The 17,792-nt window shown below is 41.1% G+C and overlaps 1 protein-coding gene across 4 annotated transcripts in view; it reads left to right on the top strand.

Moving 5' to 3' along the window:
- Positions 1-16,831, top strand: part of eps15 (epidermal growth factor receptor pathway substrate 15) — a 148,355-nt gene extending 131,524 nt beyond the window's left edge. For all 4 annotated transcript variants that reach the window (XM_078218556.1, XM_078218555.1, XM_078218558.1 and 1 more), the window contains 7 exons: positions 1,163-1,207; positions 4,107-4,252; positions 5,778-5,847; positions 10,468-10,544; positions 12,644-12,806; positions 13,028-13,203; positions 14,887-16,831. In XM_078218556.1, the coding sequence (XP_078074682.1) occupies positions 1,163-1,207; positions 4,107-4,252; positions 5,778-5,847; positions 10,468-10,544; positions 12,644-12,806; positions 13,028-13,203; positions 14,887-15,033 (824 nt within the window). In that variant the 3' untranslated portion in view covers positions 15,034-16,831. The remainder of the gene's footprint in view (positions 1-1,162; positions 1,208-4,106; positions 4,253-5,777; positions 5,848-10,467; positions 10,545-12,643; positions 12,807-13,027; positions 13,204-14,886) is intronic.
- The last annotated feature ends 961 nt before the right edge of the window (positions 16,832-17,792 follow it).

Raw genomic sequence — 17,792 nt, 5'->3', positions numbered from 1 at the left:
TCAGTCTCGCATGTACAAAATTCATGACCTCCTTTCCCCAATTTTGCAATGCCACTCCATTCCCCCAATAATCTCCTTTCCCCAACTTTCTCCCTTCCCACCTTTTTCAAATCCTCCATTCATCCTTTTCCTCTTCTCCCCTACCATTGCCTCTGTGTAATGTTCATCCCCTCCCTCACCCATCCCTGCACTGGCATATTTATTACACTTACACGTCAGCCAGCAATATGTCAGGATCAGAGTCACTGAACTCCACCTGCTCATTTTTCTTTAAAGAAAGTAAATACAGTTGAATACTTGAGATAGAACAAAGAACAGTACAGCACAGGAAACAGGCCCTTCGGCCCTCCAAGCCTGTGCCGCTCCTTGGTCCAACTAGACCAATCGTTTGTATCCCTCCATTCCCAGGCTGCTCATGTGACTATCCAGGTAAGTCTTAAACGATGTCAGCGTGCCTGCCTCCACCACCCTACTTGGCAGCGCATTCCAGGCCCCCACCACCCTCTGTGTAAAAAACATCCCTCTAATATCTGAGTTATACTTCGCCCCTCTCACCTTGAGCCCGTGACCCCTCGTGAACGTCACTTCTGATCTGGGAAAAAGCTTCCCACCGTTCACCCTATCCATCCCCTTCATAATCTTGTACACCTCTATTAGATCTCCCCTCATTCTCCGTCTTTCCAGGGAGAACAACCCCAGTTTACCCAATCTCTCCTCATAGCTAAGACCCTCCATACCAGGCAACATCCTGGTAAACCTTCTCTGCACTCTCTCTAACGCCTCCACGTCCTTCTGGTAGTGCGGCGACCAGAACTGGACGCAGTACTCCAAATGTGGCCTAACCAGCGTTCTATACAGCTGCATCATCAGACTCCAGCTTTTATACTCTATACCCCGTCCTATAAAGGCAAGCATACCATATGCCTTCTTCGCCACCTTCTCCACCTGTGTTGCCACCTTCAAGGATTTGTGGACTTGCACACCTAGGTCCCTGAGATTATTGTACAGCCCCTAACTAGAGTATTAACAGTAATCTTTGGCCGGGGAAATATGTTTCATAACAAGACTGGCTTTAACTCAGCAAAATTTCTGTTAATCCTTGACTGATGTATGGGAATGTTAGTTTTTCTTTTAATATGCTTTTATTCAATTATTTCTGAAGGTGATCCCTTCAAAGATGATCCATTTGGAAAAGTTGATATTGCAGGTAAGAAAAGCACTCATGGTACACTTCAGTCGGAAGCAGTTTCAGCAAGTTCTGTCTGCATTAGTACAAAGCTGATTTTACCCCTCAACCTTGTTGTAGTAGTCGGAAGCAGACATATGGGCATGGCAATATTTATTAAAAATCAACTCTAAGCAGAGTCTTCCACTGTGGAGACAGGCTTGCAAGCGTATCGAGTGAGGAGTAATGTTACTGCTTCGTGAGTTTGGGCCTTTTGTCCAGCCCTTAATTGGCAGGAATTCAGAAATGTAAAGTGACATTTAAACTTTCTTAGCATGAAATCGGATGGTAGGCGAGCAGTACAAATTATAATTATAATTTGCTCCTTTTCTTTCTGCTTCCCCTGTCCCAGTAAACATCAACAACTTTCAATTAAATAGCACCTTTAACATAGCAAAGCTTCCCAAGGCATTTAACAAAGGTATTATAGTTCTTAAAATTATTTAGTCACAGGAGTCATCAGGATAGATGCCCAAAGTTTTAGTCAAAGAGAATGAGCATCTTAAAGGAGGAGAGTTAAAACGTCTGAAAGAATTAGAGAGAATATCAGAGCTCAGCATTAAGACACCAGATAGCGTTGTCACTATTAGTGAATTAAATGGAATGCTCAATTAATATGGAAAGCTCAAGATGCCAGAATTGGAGGAATGCAGAGGCTTGTAGTACTGGAGGAAGTATGACAATTAAGAGGGGTGAGGCCATTTGAAAATGATATGAGAATTGTAAAATTGAGACTTTGTCGGATTTGGTACTGCAAGGAACCTGAGAGTCATCAGCTTAGTTTTCACAGATATTCCTGCTAGGATTCTTGTAGAAACTCATCCAAGTGAATCATAGAATCCTACAGTGCAGAAGATGGCCATTTGGCCCATTGGGTCTGCACTGACCACAATCCCACCCAGGCCCTATCCCTGTAACCGCATGCATTTACCCTAGCCAGTCCCCCTGACACTAAGGGGCAATTTAGCATGACCAATCCACTTAACCTGCACATCTTTGGACTATGGGAAGCAACCCACGCAGACACAGGGAGAACGTGCAAACTCCACACAGACAGTGACCCAAGTCGGGAATCGAACCCTGGCGCTGTGAGGCAGCAGTGCTAACCACTGTGCCACCGGGCCGCCCTAAGTGAAGTGATACCTACTTTGATATCTTATCCATTACTGCTGCTTAATCAGAACATAACAATCTTGAGGATTCAAATTTTTTATTGATTTTTAAAATATTCATTTTTACTGATGTATTTTTAAATCCCTTCATTCTGGATTAAATCCTAAAACCACTCTGATTCAAACATTTACTATTCCATACTTCCTCAAAGCATCTGGATTCTGCTCAGCAGCGTGCAAAAGTAGCTGGCAACATATACTTGTGGGGAATTGGGACAGACTGGCATATTACCCACTCCAGCATATTGTACACATCAGAGATCTCCAGTTTTTAACTCATCTGAGTAAATGGAAATGCATTCCTCCAATTCTACCAACCTCACTTTTTGGGGGAAAAAGAATCATTTATCTCCTTGTCTGAATGGCGGGGCATTCTATAACTATAAACAGCATGTTCTCAAAATAGAGCATAGAACTTTACTGTACTCTGTCTTGAAGCATGTAGTCCCATGAGTTCCAGTAATCTACTTAAACCATATTCCAGTGACTATCTTCATGTGTGTGTGCCTCACTAGCCCATGTCTCATTTTGGACATGGAGTAGGGTGTGATGCACAGGGACAGTAGCATCCAAGTCACATCATATCTATCCAGACCCGTAGAAAAGGTACTGTGTAGAAAGAGGCCATTCAGCCCATCATATCTGTGCCAGCCAAAAAAGAAACTAGTCACTCATTTCAATCCCATTTTCCAGCACCTGATCTGTGGCCTTGCAGGTTACAGCACTCCATGTGCAGATCCAGATAAATTTCATGTGAGTTGAGCATTTCAGCCTCAACCACCAATTTAGGCCGTGAATTCCAGAAGGCCACCGCTCTCTGGGTGAAAAAGCTTTTTCATCATGTCCCCTCTAATCTTTCTGCCAAACACCTGAAGTCCAAAGATGTGCAGGTTAGGTGAATTGGCCGTGCTAAATTCTCCCTCCGTGTACCCGAACAGGCGCCGGTGTGTGGCAACTAGGGGATTTTCACAGTAACTTCATTGCAGTGTTAATGCAAGCCTACTTGTGACTAATAAATAAACTTTAACTTTGAAATCTCTGAGTCCTTAGCTAGGGAATTTACTCAGCTAATGTCCTCAAGCAGACGTTTTCCAACAAAGTTGTGAGATGTCATTAGATCATGGTCAGGAACAGAAACCAAGGTTAGCTTTACTTTTCTCACTAAGGTTAGTCGCAATATTCCTTTTGTTACTGACAGACCAAGGATAAAATCTCTAACCATCCTCAATGTTCCACGCAGTGGGTAAAATAGCTTCGGTCTCAATCCTTTACTCTCAAAAAAAGACACCGGAGGTCACATGGTTCTGGTCACTTGACAATGGCAAGCCACAGTTCACAACACACAACCATGCACAAAGACATTTCTCCAAGCGTACATCATCACATTAATATACATAAAATTGTAAACTTGTATTGAAGTGCATGAAATCAGCATTTTTAAATTTGCCACCAGTTTCCAGCTTTCTTTTCTCTTTTGGATGCAACCTGACCATCAGGTACTAATGACTCCCATTTTTGATAGGCTGTCTCAGTTAAGCTATGAAGCAGACAGCGATTACTTGCCCCTTATATTCATAGTAATTTTGTCCTGTATTTCTGTGAATATTTCTTGTCCGTGAAGCAACTAAACTGAGGTTAATTGAATCATCATTTGCCTTCTGATTTTAAAAGATACTTTTCTGTCAATCATTTGTACAATATCATTGCAGATCCTTTTGGAGGAGATCCTTTTAAAGGCACAGATCCTTTTGCAGATGCTTCTGATAACTTCTTTCAACAATCTTCAAGTGACCCATTTGCATCCACTGAGTCTGATCCTTTCAGTGCTACAATTTCCAACAATAATGCGGAATCAGTAAGTATGGAACCAAGATATGTACACAAAAATATTATGCTTTACTAAATATAAAACTATTTAAAAATGTGTTACTCTATCCTTAAAGTTACAAAGCCAATGCTCAGAATGGACCAGGCCAACCTCAATCCATTCCTTGTTCCAAAGACCAAATTCGAAATCCAATTGAACCCAATTCATGGTCCCCACAAGGGAGACAAATACGATCCAAGCTGACAAGATAAGGCATTACACCTCATCTAGGACTTGATCTGAAGACACTTGATCTTAGCCAAAAGGCTGAGTTTCTGATCTAACAATGATTCTGTAGGCAGCCAATGATACATAGGAACAGGAGTAAACCATTCGGCCCCTCGAACTTGCTCCACCATTCATCTTGATCATGACATATCAGAGAACTACAAAAGAACAAATATTTAACCCTCCAGCCTTTATGCACAAGTTCCTAACTTTAGCCATGTCATTGTGGAAGTCATAGGGCAGAAGCTATTCCATGGAGAAGGAACGAAGTCTGAGGAAAAGTCACCCATGTCTCTCTCATACTGGGTTAGGGGTTAGTTAAATATCATAGGCAGAGGGGGTGGCATGGTAGCACAGTGGTTAGCACTGTTGCCTCACAGCGCCAGGGACCTGGGTTCAGTTCCGAGCTTGTGTTACTGTCTGTGTGGAGTTTGCACGTTCTCTCCGTGTCTGCGTGGGTTTCCTCTGGGTGCTCTGGTTTCCTCCCACATTCTGAAAGATGTGCTGGTTAGGTGCATTGACCTGAACAGGCGCCGGACTGTGGCAACTAGGTGACTAATAAATAAACTTTAACTTTCACTTTAGGATTATTTGCAAATGATTGAAAAATTATTTATTAACACTAAGTAGATTGTTGATGACTATGTGAACATGTTAATATATCCTAAAAAGATTGCTACACAGCCTTGTGCGTGATGATGCAAAAACATTTATTAATTTGCTTAACCCTGGTTCCAAAATGGATCATTTGATGTATGCACAGCCATAATTAAGTCAATAGTCTAATTAATTAGTAAGGTGCATCCTCAGTGTTAGATGAAGTACGTGATTGATCTTAAAGCCTCAAAATTAGCTAACTTTCTGCCCCGGATGATTATTCAGTGAATCATACTGGTAAAGACAAGTATCTGGACATAAGGTGAGGACAGGAACAAACTTGTACCTCCCATGATCAAATATGATGCTGACAATTGCTGAACTGTAAACATTTGTGTGAGGTGTTAAAGGGTTTCTGTGACCTGAGAGATCATGTGTTCAGAATGTTTTCCAACAATTAATGCAAAAAAGAAACTTTCAATCAGCATATATAATTATATTTCCCCGTGTGTTTTAAGATTATTATTTTTATTTGTTTTCCAATTCTCTACATTATACCTTTATTTAAATTAGTAACCACCCCTTGGGAGTGTGCAGAGGATGTGACTTTGATCTCCCCACTTCCCCATGTAGGCAGATATCTGATTTTTCATTCCGAATGATCATATTTAAATATGTTTGATTTTAGACTGAAGCATTGAAAGCCAATGATCCATTTGCTCCTGGTGGTGGTACCGTCTCATCCACTGTTGAAACAGGTGAGAAATTAAAATTTAGTGATACACATGCAAATCTCTACTCTGTGCTGTTTACATGGTTAGAAATACATGAACACACTCATGTACATATAAATGCTATTGTTTACATGGAGTCTCTGCTGATCTGATATTAGTACCATCTTCGTGGCATCACCATGAGCTTGCTGTTGCTCTCTCACTTGCTCTCTCTGTCCCTTTGATATCTCTCCAATATTATCCTTTCATTTTTTAGTCTTTTGCTTCCTGATCTCTCTCTGTCTGATTTCCCCCAAAACATTCTCTGTCGTACCAATTTCTCTCTTTCTCTGTTTTCCTGATGTGGTGCTGTCCAATGGAAACACTAGTAATACAACAGAACACCAACGGCACATGGCCAGTTGGCAAACCAGAAGTGTCTAGTTGCATTTATGACAAGTAAACTTAAGAAAAAGAATATTAGACTTATTGGGCAGGTGATTTCAGTTCTTCAGATGGTACTTTAACTCTTACATGCATTTTTTGGCAAATCAGCCAAAAAGAACGATATGCAAGTGTGTTTTATCGTTTGTGTGCATTTCTCCCTTGGTTATTGTGCTGTGAGGCCAAAGCAAATAGTGTTTGCAGGTTATATTTACAGATCAATCCACTACAAATCAAAGCATATCATTTGGAACTTCTACAGTGGTTAGCACTGCTGCCTCACAGCGCCAAGGACCTGGTTTCAATTCCAGCCTTGTCTGTGTGGAGTTTGCATGTTTTCCCCTGTGTGGGTTTCCTCTACATACTCCAGTTTCCTCCCATGGTCCAAAGATAGAGTCATAGAGGTTTACAACATGGAGACAGGCCCTTCGGCCTAACTTGTCCATGCTGCCCTTTTTTTTAAAACCCCGAAGCTAGTCCCAATTGCCTGCGTTTGGGCCATATCCCTCTATACCCATCTTACCCCTTTTTAAAAGACAAAATTGTACCCGTCTCTACTACTACCTCTGGCAGCTTGTTCCAGACACTCACCACCCTCTGTGTGAACAAATTGTCCCTCTGGACACTTTGGATCTCTCCCCTCTCACCTTAAACCTATGCCCTCTAGTTATAGACTCCCCTACCTTTGGGAAAATATATTGACTATCTAGCTGATCTATGCCCCTCATTATTTTATAGACCTCTCCAAGATCACCCCTCAGCCTTCTACGCTCCAGAGGAAAAAAGTCCCAGTCTATCCAGCCTCTCCTTATAACTCAAACCATCAAGTCCTGGGAGTATCCTAGTAAATCTTTTCTGCACTCTTTCTATAATAGGATGACCAGAACTGTGCACAGTATTCCAAATGTGGCCTTACCAATGTTTTGTACAACTTCAACAAGACATCCCAACTTTTGTATTCAATGTTCTGACCAATGAAACCTGTGACTCCACTTTCAAGGAGCTATGAACTTGTACCCCTAGATCTCTTTGTTCTGTAACTCTCCCCAACGCCCTACCATTAACTGAATAAGTCCTGCCCTGGTTCAATCTACCAGAATGCATCACCTCGCATTTATCTAAATTAAACTCCATCTGCCATTTGTCATCCCACTGGCCCAATTGATCAAGATCCCGTAGCAATCCGAGATAACTTTCTTCACTGTTCACTATGCCACTAATCTTGGTGTCATCTGCAAACTTACTAACCATGTCTCCTATAGTCTCATCCAAATCATTAATATAAATGACAAATAACAGTGGACCCAGCACTGATCCCTGAGGCACACTGCTGATCACAGGCCTCCAGACTGAAAAACAACCCTTACAACCACCTTTTGTCTTCTGTCATCAAGGCAATTTTGTTTCCATTTAGCTACCTCACTCTGGATCCTGTGAGATTTAACCTTATGCAACAACCTACCATGTGGTACCTTGTCAAAGGCCTTGCTAAAGTCCATGTAGACAACGTCAACTGCACTGCCCTCATCTACCTTCTTGGTTACCCCTTCAAAAAACTCAATCAAATTTGTGAGACATGATTTTCCACTCATAAAGCCATGCTGACTGTCCCTAATCAGTCCTTGCATCTCTAAATGCCTGTAGATCCTGTGTCTCAAAATACCTTCCAACAACTTACCCACCACAGATGTGAGGCTCACCAGCCTGTAGTTCCCAGGCTTTTCCCTGCAGCCCTTTTTAAACAAAGGCACAACATTTGCCACTCTCCAATCTTCAGGCACTCCATCTGTGACTATTGATGATTCAAATATCTCTGCTAGGGGACCCGCAATTTCCTCCCTAGCCTCCCACAATGTCCTGGGATACTCTTCATCAGGTCCCGGGGATTTATCTACCTTGATGCGCTTTAAGACTTCCAGCACCACCTCCTCTGTAATATGTACACTCCTCAAGACATCACTATTTATTTCCCCGAGTTCCCTAACATCCATGCTTTTCTCAACAGTAAATACTGATGAGAAATATTCATTTAGGATTTCACCGATCTCTTGTGGATCAACAGATAGATGACCTTGTTGATCCTTATGAGGTCCTACTGTCTCCCTAGTTACTCTTTTGCCCTTTATGTATTTGTAGATGTGCAGGTTAGGTCAATTTGGCCATGCTAAATTATCCCTTAGTTTCCCAAGATGTGCAGGCTAGATGAATGAGCCATGGGATACAGCGGGGTGGTGGGCCTGGGTGAGATATTCTGTCAGAGAGTTAGTGCAGACTCGATGGGCTGAATGGCCTCCTACTGCACTGTTAGGATTTTATGATTCTATGATAAACTTGCGTAGGTTTCAGTTAGTATCGTGTTTTCATCTGTGTTGGAGATGTTGAGGCTTTGGAAAGGATGCAAAGGGGCAGTTTAAGATTATTTCTCAGTCTAAAATACCTTACTTACCTGGGTGGGCTCAAAGAACTGATTTTCTATACTTCCAGACTTGACCGAGGTTGGTAAAATCATTAAGGAACCAGATTGTGCTGGCTAGGGAAGAAAGGGGGCCATGCTTAGAAGCATGCAAGGGCAGGACTGGGTTGGATATTGGGCAGTTCTTCTTTTCTCAGAATGGTGGACTGGTGTGCACTTGTGATGCCAAGGCATACAAGGCTATGGGCCAAATGTTGGAAAATGGGACTAAAATAGTTAAGTGGTTCCTTTCAACCGATGATGAGCCGAAGGGCTTTTCTGTGCTGTGGATGTCCATGACTCAATGGTAGAACAGATTACCAGCTTATACAGTATGTGTTGATTCACTAAATTACCTCGTGAAAACTGGACTTTTTAACTGGCTGGGGCCGTGAGTAGGTAGGTATCCTTTGTTGCCAATCAGGACTTTGATATCCTGGAATATTTTGATTGCCAAATGGGGTTATAAATCAATTTTCCAGGTTTCCTCCCCTATATATTTTTTAATTTTTTCACATCTCCCAGATAATCACACAGCTCTGATTGGGCTAGAGAGTCAGAATCATAGAATCCTACAGTGCAGAAGGAGGCCATTCGACCCATCAAGTCTGCACCAACCAAAGTCCCACGCAGGCCCTATCCCCATAACCCCATGAATGTCGACAGTATGGCGCAAATGCTATTACAATTGTACAGGAAGGCTAGATGGCCACTGGATCTTTTCCTGTATGGCATTTTTGAATGTTTCACACTTTAATGACAGGGAAAGAGTGCGAAGTTTCACATCATGGTGACAGATCTTTAGATAATGAAGTATAGTTCCTAAGTTATGCTCAAGGTGTTTTCTACTAAAATTGGCACTTGTACAAAACGAGCTACCCACTCACTGGCAAGAACTTCAATTTACATGTTCTCAAGTATGCTGCAGGGACTCCCTTTTCTTCCTCCACCCCCCTCCCTCCCCGATTCCCAGGTGCAGCTAACTCCAGAGATCACAATCAAACGAGCTACCTCAGCCCTCTGAACTTGTTCCATGTTACACAGCAACATCGACCAACATGGGAAGGAAATATGCCACTTGCCAGTTTTTCTTTCCCCCACAGCTGCTGTTTATTTATTGCGAGCTGCGATCGCATTAAAGTAAGAGTTACGTCTACAGTTCCGATGCAAAACTTGGGTCTTGAGAACTTGCACTTATTTGTCTCTTTACACAGCCTCACAACATCTCAAAACAGTTTACAGCCAATAAAGTACTTGGGGAGTTTAGTGATTGTTACAGGAAACAGCCGACTTGCACTCAACAAGGTCCCATGAACAGCAATATCTTTATGATCAGATAATCTCTTTTGTGACTGAGGGATAAACAGTACACCTAAATATATAATGGTTTTAAAAAAAATATCTGTGCAATACACGCATTCATAAAATACATGTGAATGCACATGTTAATGTGTAATGATGCATTAAAAGTTTAACGTGAATGGATACTCAAATGGCTTTAAAATGTGTGAAAATATTTTCCTGTGAATCAAGTTTTCAAAAAAAAAGTTTCAAACATTTAATTCTGTCTTTTTCAACAATGTAATTATTTAATAGTGAGCATCAATCTTTACCCATTTCTTTTAGCCAATCTTAAGCTGCAATCATAAACCATTTGGAGAAGATTGTCCAGAGCCTTGTAGACCTGACTGACACGGGAAAAATAAAATGATGCTCTTTGTAATGAAACTTGACATTTTTAATGATTGCATTATTTTTCTGTGTTCCAGCTGCTGACCCTTTTGTCTCAATGTTTGGAAATGATTCATTTGGAAGTGGTTTTGCAGATTTTAACACATTATCAAAGGTAATTATAAATGTATGCAGAATGGATACATGGAACATTTTCTTGTTTCAGGCATTGACCTTTCATCAGAATTGGAGAAAGGTAGAGATGTAACAGGTTTTAAGCAAGAACAGAGGCAGGATAAGGAAGGGGTTGGAAGAACAAAAGGGAATGTCCCTGATAGTTGAGGACAAGAGAGATTAAATGGGATAAAGGATGATGGTGTAATACACTTGTCTCATGACCACCTCTGCCTTGGATCAGATGGCAGCTTTTTGCCTCCAAGCAAGAAGGTTGTGGGTTCAAGTCCCGTTCAAACAAACATAAAAACATACGAATTAGGAGCAGGAAGAGGCCATTTTGCCCCATGTGCTTCCTCCGTCATGGCCGATCTGATTGTGGCCTCAACTCTACTTTCCTGTCTACCTGTTTTTACTCCCTTATCAATCAATAATGATCTAATTCAGTCTTTAAAATATTCAATGACCCTGCCTCCACTGCTCTCTGGGAAAGAGAATTCCACACCCCCATTTAAAAAAACAATTCTCCTCAGCTCTGTGTTAAATGGGAGACCCCCTATTTTTAAACTGTGTTTCCTGGTTCTGGCCTCTCCCACAAGTGGAGACATTTTCTCAACATCCACCCTGACAGGTCCCCTCAGTATCTTAACTGTTTCAAAAGATCACCACTCATTTTTCTAAACTCCAGTGGATACAGGCCCACCCTGTCCAATCTCTCCTCATGAGATCTCTGAACTGCTTTTAATGCAATTATTTCCTTAAGTAAAGAGACCACATGTGGTCTCAAAACTTTTACCACATTTATATTCCATTCCCCTTGCAATAAATGACAATATTCCATCTGCTTCTCTAATCACTTGCTGTACCTGTATACTAGCTTTTTGTGATTCATATTCTAGGGCAGCACGGTGGCACAGTGGTTAGCACTGCTGCCTCAGTGCCAGGGACCTGGGTTCGATTCCCGGCTTGGGTCACTGCGCAGAGTCTGCATGTTCTCCCTGTGTCTGAGTGGGTTTCCTCCAGGTGCTCCAGTTTCCTCCCCAGTCCGAAAGACGTGCTGGTTAGGTGCATTGGCCATGCTAAATTCTCCCTCAATGTATCCGAACAGGCGCCAGAGTGTGGCGACTAGGGTATTTTCGCAGTAATTTCATTGCAATGTTAATATAAGCCTACTAATAATAAATAAACTTTAAAACTTAGCACACCATCTCTCTGTTTAAGTAATATATCCTTTTTTTAATTCTTCCTGCCAAAGTGGACAATCTCACATTTTCCCACATTATACTCTACCTGCCAAACTTTTGCCCACTCACTTAATCTATTGATAACCTTTTGTAGACTCTTTATTTCCTCTTCACAACTTGTTGTTCTTCTTATATTTGTGTCATCGTCAAAATTTTGCAACCATACATTCAGACCCTTCATCCAAGTCATTGGTATAGATTGTAAAATAGTTGAGGTCCCAGCACTGATCCCAGTGGTGCAGCACTAGTTATAGCTTGCCAACCTGAAAATAAGCCGTTGATCCCCACTCTCTGCTTCCTGCTAGCTAACCAATCCTCTATCCATGCTAACATGTTACCCCTAACACTGTGAGCTCTTATTTTCTAGTAACCTTATGTGGCACCTCATCAAATGCTTTTTGGAAATCTAAAAACGCAACATCTACAGGTTTCCCTTGTATGTTGTTTGCTACTTCCTCAAAGAACTTAATAAGTTAGCCAAACATGATTTCCTTCTCACAAAATCAGGTTGACTCTGCCTGATTGCATTAAAATTTTCTGCTATAACCTCCTTAATAATAGCTTTGACCATTTTCCCTATGACAGATGTTAGACTAACTGACCTATACTTCCTTGCTTTCTGTCTCCCCACCTTTACTTATTTTCTAATCTGATGGAACCTCTCCAGAATCCAGGGAATTTTGGAAAATTATAACCAATGCATCTACTGGCTCAGCAGCCCCTTCTTTTAAGACCTTTGGACATTTGTAAAAGCTCTTTGTTGCTGTATTACACCTACAGAATGTCCTTCACAGCCACAAGCTTTATATCACTGATGATGTTCTTCATTCTGTTTTCTCTTTGAATGTGCATTCAGTCCGACCATGCAGATCCGTTTAGTTCTGCTGCAGGAATGGACCATGGTAACGATGCCTTTGGAAAAAATGGATTCACAGAGGAACCTATAAAAACTGAAGAGGTTCCTCCAGCATTACCACCAAAGGTTGGCACTCCAACAAGACCCCCTCCACCACCACCTGGTAAGGATGATTTCAGAAGTGGCATAGCTTTGTTTCAAATGCTAATTCTATTTCTTTTAATTATTCAGACAAAGTTAATCAAGTGTCCTTTGCTCTCTGTTGGGAATTTCCTTTTCTCTAAATTTACAATGATGCTTTCCTCCTCCTCAGATTTTAATTGGGTTAAAAGTTAACCCTTTCATGTCAAGACAGTTAATGTTTTTGTATTATTTTAAACGCAGGTAAAAGACTTTCCCTTGTGAAGTCAGAATTATCCGACTCCTTCAAGATAAATGATCCTTTCCATCCATTTAATTCAGGGGATTCATTCCATAAAGAAAATCATCTTGATCCATTTGCTCCTACCTCTCCGAGTAAAGACATAGGAGACAACACAAATTTTGCAAACTTCAATGCTGTAAGTGTGTTTGTTTGTTTGCCCGTGTTGATGATTTGTTCTCGGGTACAAAAATCATGTATCTTGAGATTTTGTTTTGGTACAAATGGCAACATCGAGTTCTGGTATTTGCTAAGACAGTAAAGCTACAAGATTGCACAATAAAGCTACAAGCTTTTTCAACAAACGAAACAAACTTTACTATACAAGGGCAGAGAACCTTATAGACCTTCTAGTCTAACTTCAGAATTAACATGAGGTAAATGTGAAATAACAAGCGAACTCTGGTTAAATGCACCACACTCCACGAAAATTGCAGATGTGACCACGATAGGTCCAACAGGTTATTCAGCATCCCACCCAGACACCAGTGCTCACTGTGAGTTACACAATCTCATTAAAATCCTAACTCTCTTATGAACGATTACAAACCTTTCAAAGATCTGGCCTCGGAATTCTCTCCAAAAGTCACTTTAACTCGGACTGCCTCAATAATTATTGCAAACCACTGAATTAGGTGACTTATCCACTCTTACGCATAGTTAGCCCTTACAGTACATCCTGCTGGTCAGTTTTCACCCCATCCATTACCTCCATCTCCACTTTTACTGATATTTTGTCAGCATCCTCTTCCTCAGTAAACACTGATACAAGGGTATTCCTGCTCTGCAGGAACTCCAGCCTCTCCAAGCTCAAGAGACCCTGAGCATGAGATCAAGCAGCTGGAGACACTTTCTAAGCACATGGAGCGTCCTGAAGTTCCCACATAGTGCAGGAATTGCAAACAGCAGGTCTCAGATGCCCGTCTATGATCTTAAAACAAAAATCCATCCTCTCTTTTAGAATTTAATAAGTACCTTCTTTAAATTATTCATTTTAATTAATGCCCCTAGACTTCATCTCTTAGGCTTCGCTGACTCCTGCTCCCTCTCTTGGACTGTTCCTTGTTTGTTTTTAAATACCAGAATTGCATCTGTTGCCACACTGCACAAATTTCCCTCGGTGCATAAAATGCCCTCTTGTTTAGTACTCTGAAGAAACAAGACTCTGTAGGTCTGGGCCCTGTAGGTCTCGACTCTTTGGCAGGGTTGGTGGGATGGTGTTGCAAGTAAATTCGACAAATAGAGAAAGTGAACAGATTTCAATGTGCAACTATGCAACATAACTTGTGAATCTGGCAACCATAAAAAGGGAAATTGTTTCAGCTTCAAGGCAGAGTTTATTCTAAAAGGGGTAATTTTTGTTTTCCTGTTTGTAGATAAAAATATGAATGGAAATATGAATGCTTTGGGAAAGATGATCAATTTTCTAAGCTGTGTGGAGATTCTAGTTGGGTCTCCCTCCCTATTATAATGTTTTGTGCGTCCCTGTGCACTTCAAAATTAATCTATCAGATACAATTGAGCCGAGAACTTTAAACCTGACCAGGAACCATTCAACCCTGAGAAACTAGCTACACTAGCTTGCAGCTAGTGTCCTCTAGATCAGCTTTTAGGCCACTCCAAGGTTATGAACTGGTGCCAGCAGAGGGAGCATTCATATTTGTTGCCAATTCACTGTTTTCTGTGTAGGTGTGAAGGTAAACCGTGATTTTATCATTATATCAGCAGTGACACTATTGCTGGTATAAAACACGTCAGCGGTTTATTTTTGTCTTTTATCTGCCATTTGTAAGAAACAGTCTGTCTTTTTTAAATGTTTCAGTACCCCAGTGAGGAAGACCAGATAGAGTGGGCTAAAAGAGAGAGTGAACGAGCGGAGAAGGAGCGACTAGCGAGACTAAATCAGCAAGAACAAGAGGATTTGGAGCTGGCCATAGCTCTCAGTAAATCTGAAATATCTGAAGCATGAATAACTCTGATGTGGTTCTCAGTGTTACTGGTCGCCGTGACTTGCCCAACCAACTCTGTTCTTACTAATGACATTTTATGTAGAAGCTACCTAAAGTAACTTTGACAATACTGGAAATTCTTACCTGAAATTATTAGTTTGTTACTGAAGAGTCTTATACTGGACTTGGATAAGTGTGGTGAAACCTATTAATTCAGAACTATTAAATAACCTTTATTCTGTATATGTAAAAAAAAGCGATGTACAAGCTAAATACTGATGCAAGTCTGTATTAAATGCAATCAATTTACTTCTAATTATACTACTTTACATTGTTGGGCAATGGAGCCACCATCTCAACAGCTTCCTGTTCAAATAATATTGTCCAATAGGATACACAAGCCATTGAACAGCTGTATATATTTACACCTTAGTTACAAAGTAGATTTAAACAATCATAAACTTTTCAAGTGTAGAACATTAACTGTTTCTGTAACCACCAGTTGCTAACAATATATAACTGTATAGAGCATCCGTTTCAGGATACTTGCTGAAACTGCTGCTGTAAGTTAAATGTGTGCACTGCTAAACTTTTTACTGGCTTTATTTTTTTAACTTGTCAGTTTATAAATTTTAAGTGATTTTCCTTTATGTTCATGTGAAATTGCTGACTGCCTGGATAAATAAATAAACATAAATAAAATGTAAGCTTATGTGAAAACATTGAATCCATTGGAATGTAGAGCACTGAATCCAGTTAAGCCATCTATGCCATTCTGTATAAGTCTACAAATTCACAGTTGGTTAAGAAATCACGCTAATTTTCCCAGTTTCTATTTGTTTGACTGAAACCTCCCATTAAAATACTTTTTCGGTTCTTGTATGCCCTTCCCATCTCTTAATAACAGCAACCTGTCTTCCTGCCAATGACCTTCCTGGTGATAGCCCACCCTGATGCTAATTTGCATTGGAGATGTCTGACTAGAATAATTCATTTTATAGCTTTCCACAAAATCATTACCTTTTACCTCCCAATGCTACACCACCACTTTTTTCTGTCTATTCTGTCTTTTGTAAACATTTTTCCAAAGCTGCTTTGTTGTTCCTCACAAGTTTCTTTGTCTTTCGTTTACATGTAACCTATCTACCCTTAGGGAGAGATTTATTTTATCCTGTAAGAACTCCCAGTTTTTGAAGGGGTAGTGTTTCTCTTATCGTGCTGCCAAAGACTTTTTCCCCCCACATTTTTGGTGAATTTCCAGATAACATTTCTCGATTACTTGAAATATGCCAGCAAACATTCTTACCTTTGAGTCTTGGCCATGAATTTTACTGCCTGTATAATATTTGCATTATCTGCCTGCATTATTTATCCTAAAGATTTGTCAGACTACTTCCTCTGCTCTCCTGCTGTCACCCTTTGTCTTCACTTCCAGAACCACAATAGGGTTCCCCTGTCTTCAAATTCCACCCAATCAGCTTCCCCGATGAATGTATCAGTCTCTTCAATTTCTACAACTTACAGGATAATGGCACCATCAAAAACATCTTCCCCTTGCAGCTTTCTGAAGGGACCATTCCCTCAGTGACACCCTGGTCCAAAGAACAACAAAGAACAGTACAGCACAGGAACAGGTCCTTCGGCCCTCCAAGCCTGCACCATTCATGATGCCTGCCTAAACTAAAACTGTATGCACTTAGAGTCCATATCCTTCCATTCCCATCCTATTCATGTATTCGTCTAGATGCCCTTAAATACCCCTATTGTACCTGCTCCCACCACCTCCCCGGGCAGCGCGTTCCAGACATTCACCACCCTCTGCGTAAAAAAAAAAAATGCCTCGCACATTTCCTCTAAACGTTTCCCCATGCACCTTAAACCTATGTCTCCTAGTACTTGACTTTTCTACCCTAGGAAAGAGCATCTGACTATCCACTCTATCCATGCAACTCATAATCCTGTAAACCTCTATCAGGTCACCTCTCAACTTCCGTCGTTCCAGTAAGAACAAACCGAGTTTATCCAACCTCTTTTCTCACAGCTAATACCCTCCAGACCAGGCAATATCCTGGTAAACCTCTTCTGTACCCTCTCCAAAGCATCCACATCCTTCTGGTAGTGTGGCGACCAGAATTGTACACAATATTCCAAATAAGGCTTAACTAAGGTTCTGTACAGCTGCAGCATGAGCTGCCAATTTTTATTCTCAATGCCCCAACCGATGAAAGCAAGCATGTCATATGCCTTACTGACTACCTTATCCATCTGTGTTGCCACTTTCAGTGATCAGTGGACATGTACGTCCAGATCTCTCTGCCTGTCAATACTCATAAGGGTTCTACCATTTACTGTATAATTCCTACATGCATTGAACCTTCCAAAATGCATTACCTCATTTGTCTGGATTAAACTCCATCTGCCATTCTCCACCCAAGTCTCCAATCAGTCTAGATCCTGCTGTATCCTCTGACAATCTTTTTCACTATCCGCAACTCCACCAATTTTTGTGTCATCTGCAAACTTACTAATCATACCAGCTAGCTTTTCCTCAAATCATTTATATATACTACGAATAACAAAGGTCCCAGAACTGATCTCTGTGGAACACCGCTAGTCACAGCCTTCCATTCAGAAAAGCACCCCTCTACTGCTACCCTCTGTCTTCTATGCCCAAGCCAATTCTGTATCCATCTAGTCAGCTCCCCTCTGATGCAGTGTGACTTCACCTTTCGTATCAGTCTACCACGAGGTTCCTTGTCAAAGGCTTTACTGAAGTCCA

The sequence above is a fragment of the Mustelus asterias genome, chromosome 8 (genome assembly GCF_964213995.1).
Source record: "Mustelus asterias chromosome 8, sMusAst1.hap1.1, whole genome shotgun sequence".
In the NCBI taxonomy this organism is placed as follows: Eukaryota; Metazoa; Chordata; class Chondrichthyes; order Carcharhiniformes; family Triakidae; genus Mustelus; species Mustelus asterias.
The sequence above is the reverse complement of the archived record's forward strand: the minus strand, read 5'-3'. Positions and strand labels throughout refer to the sequence as shown.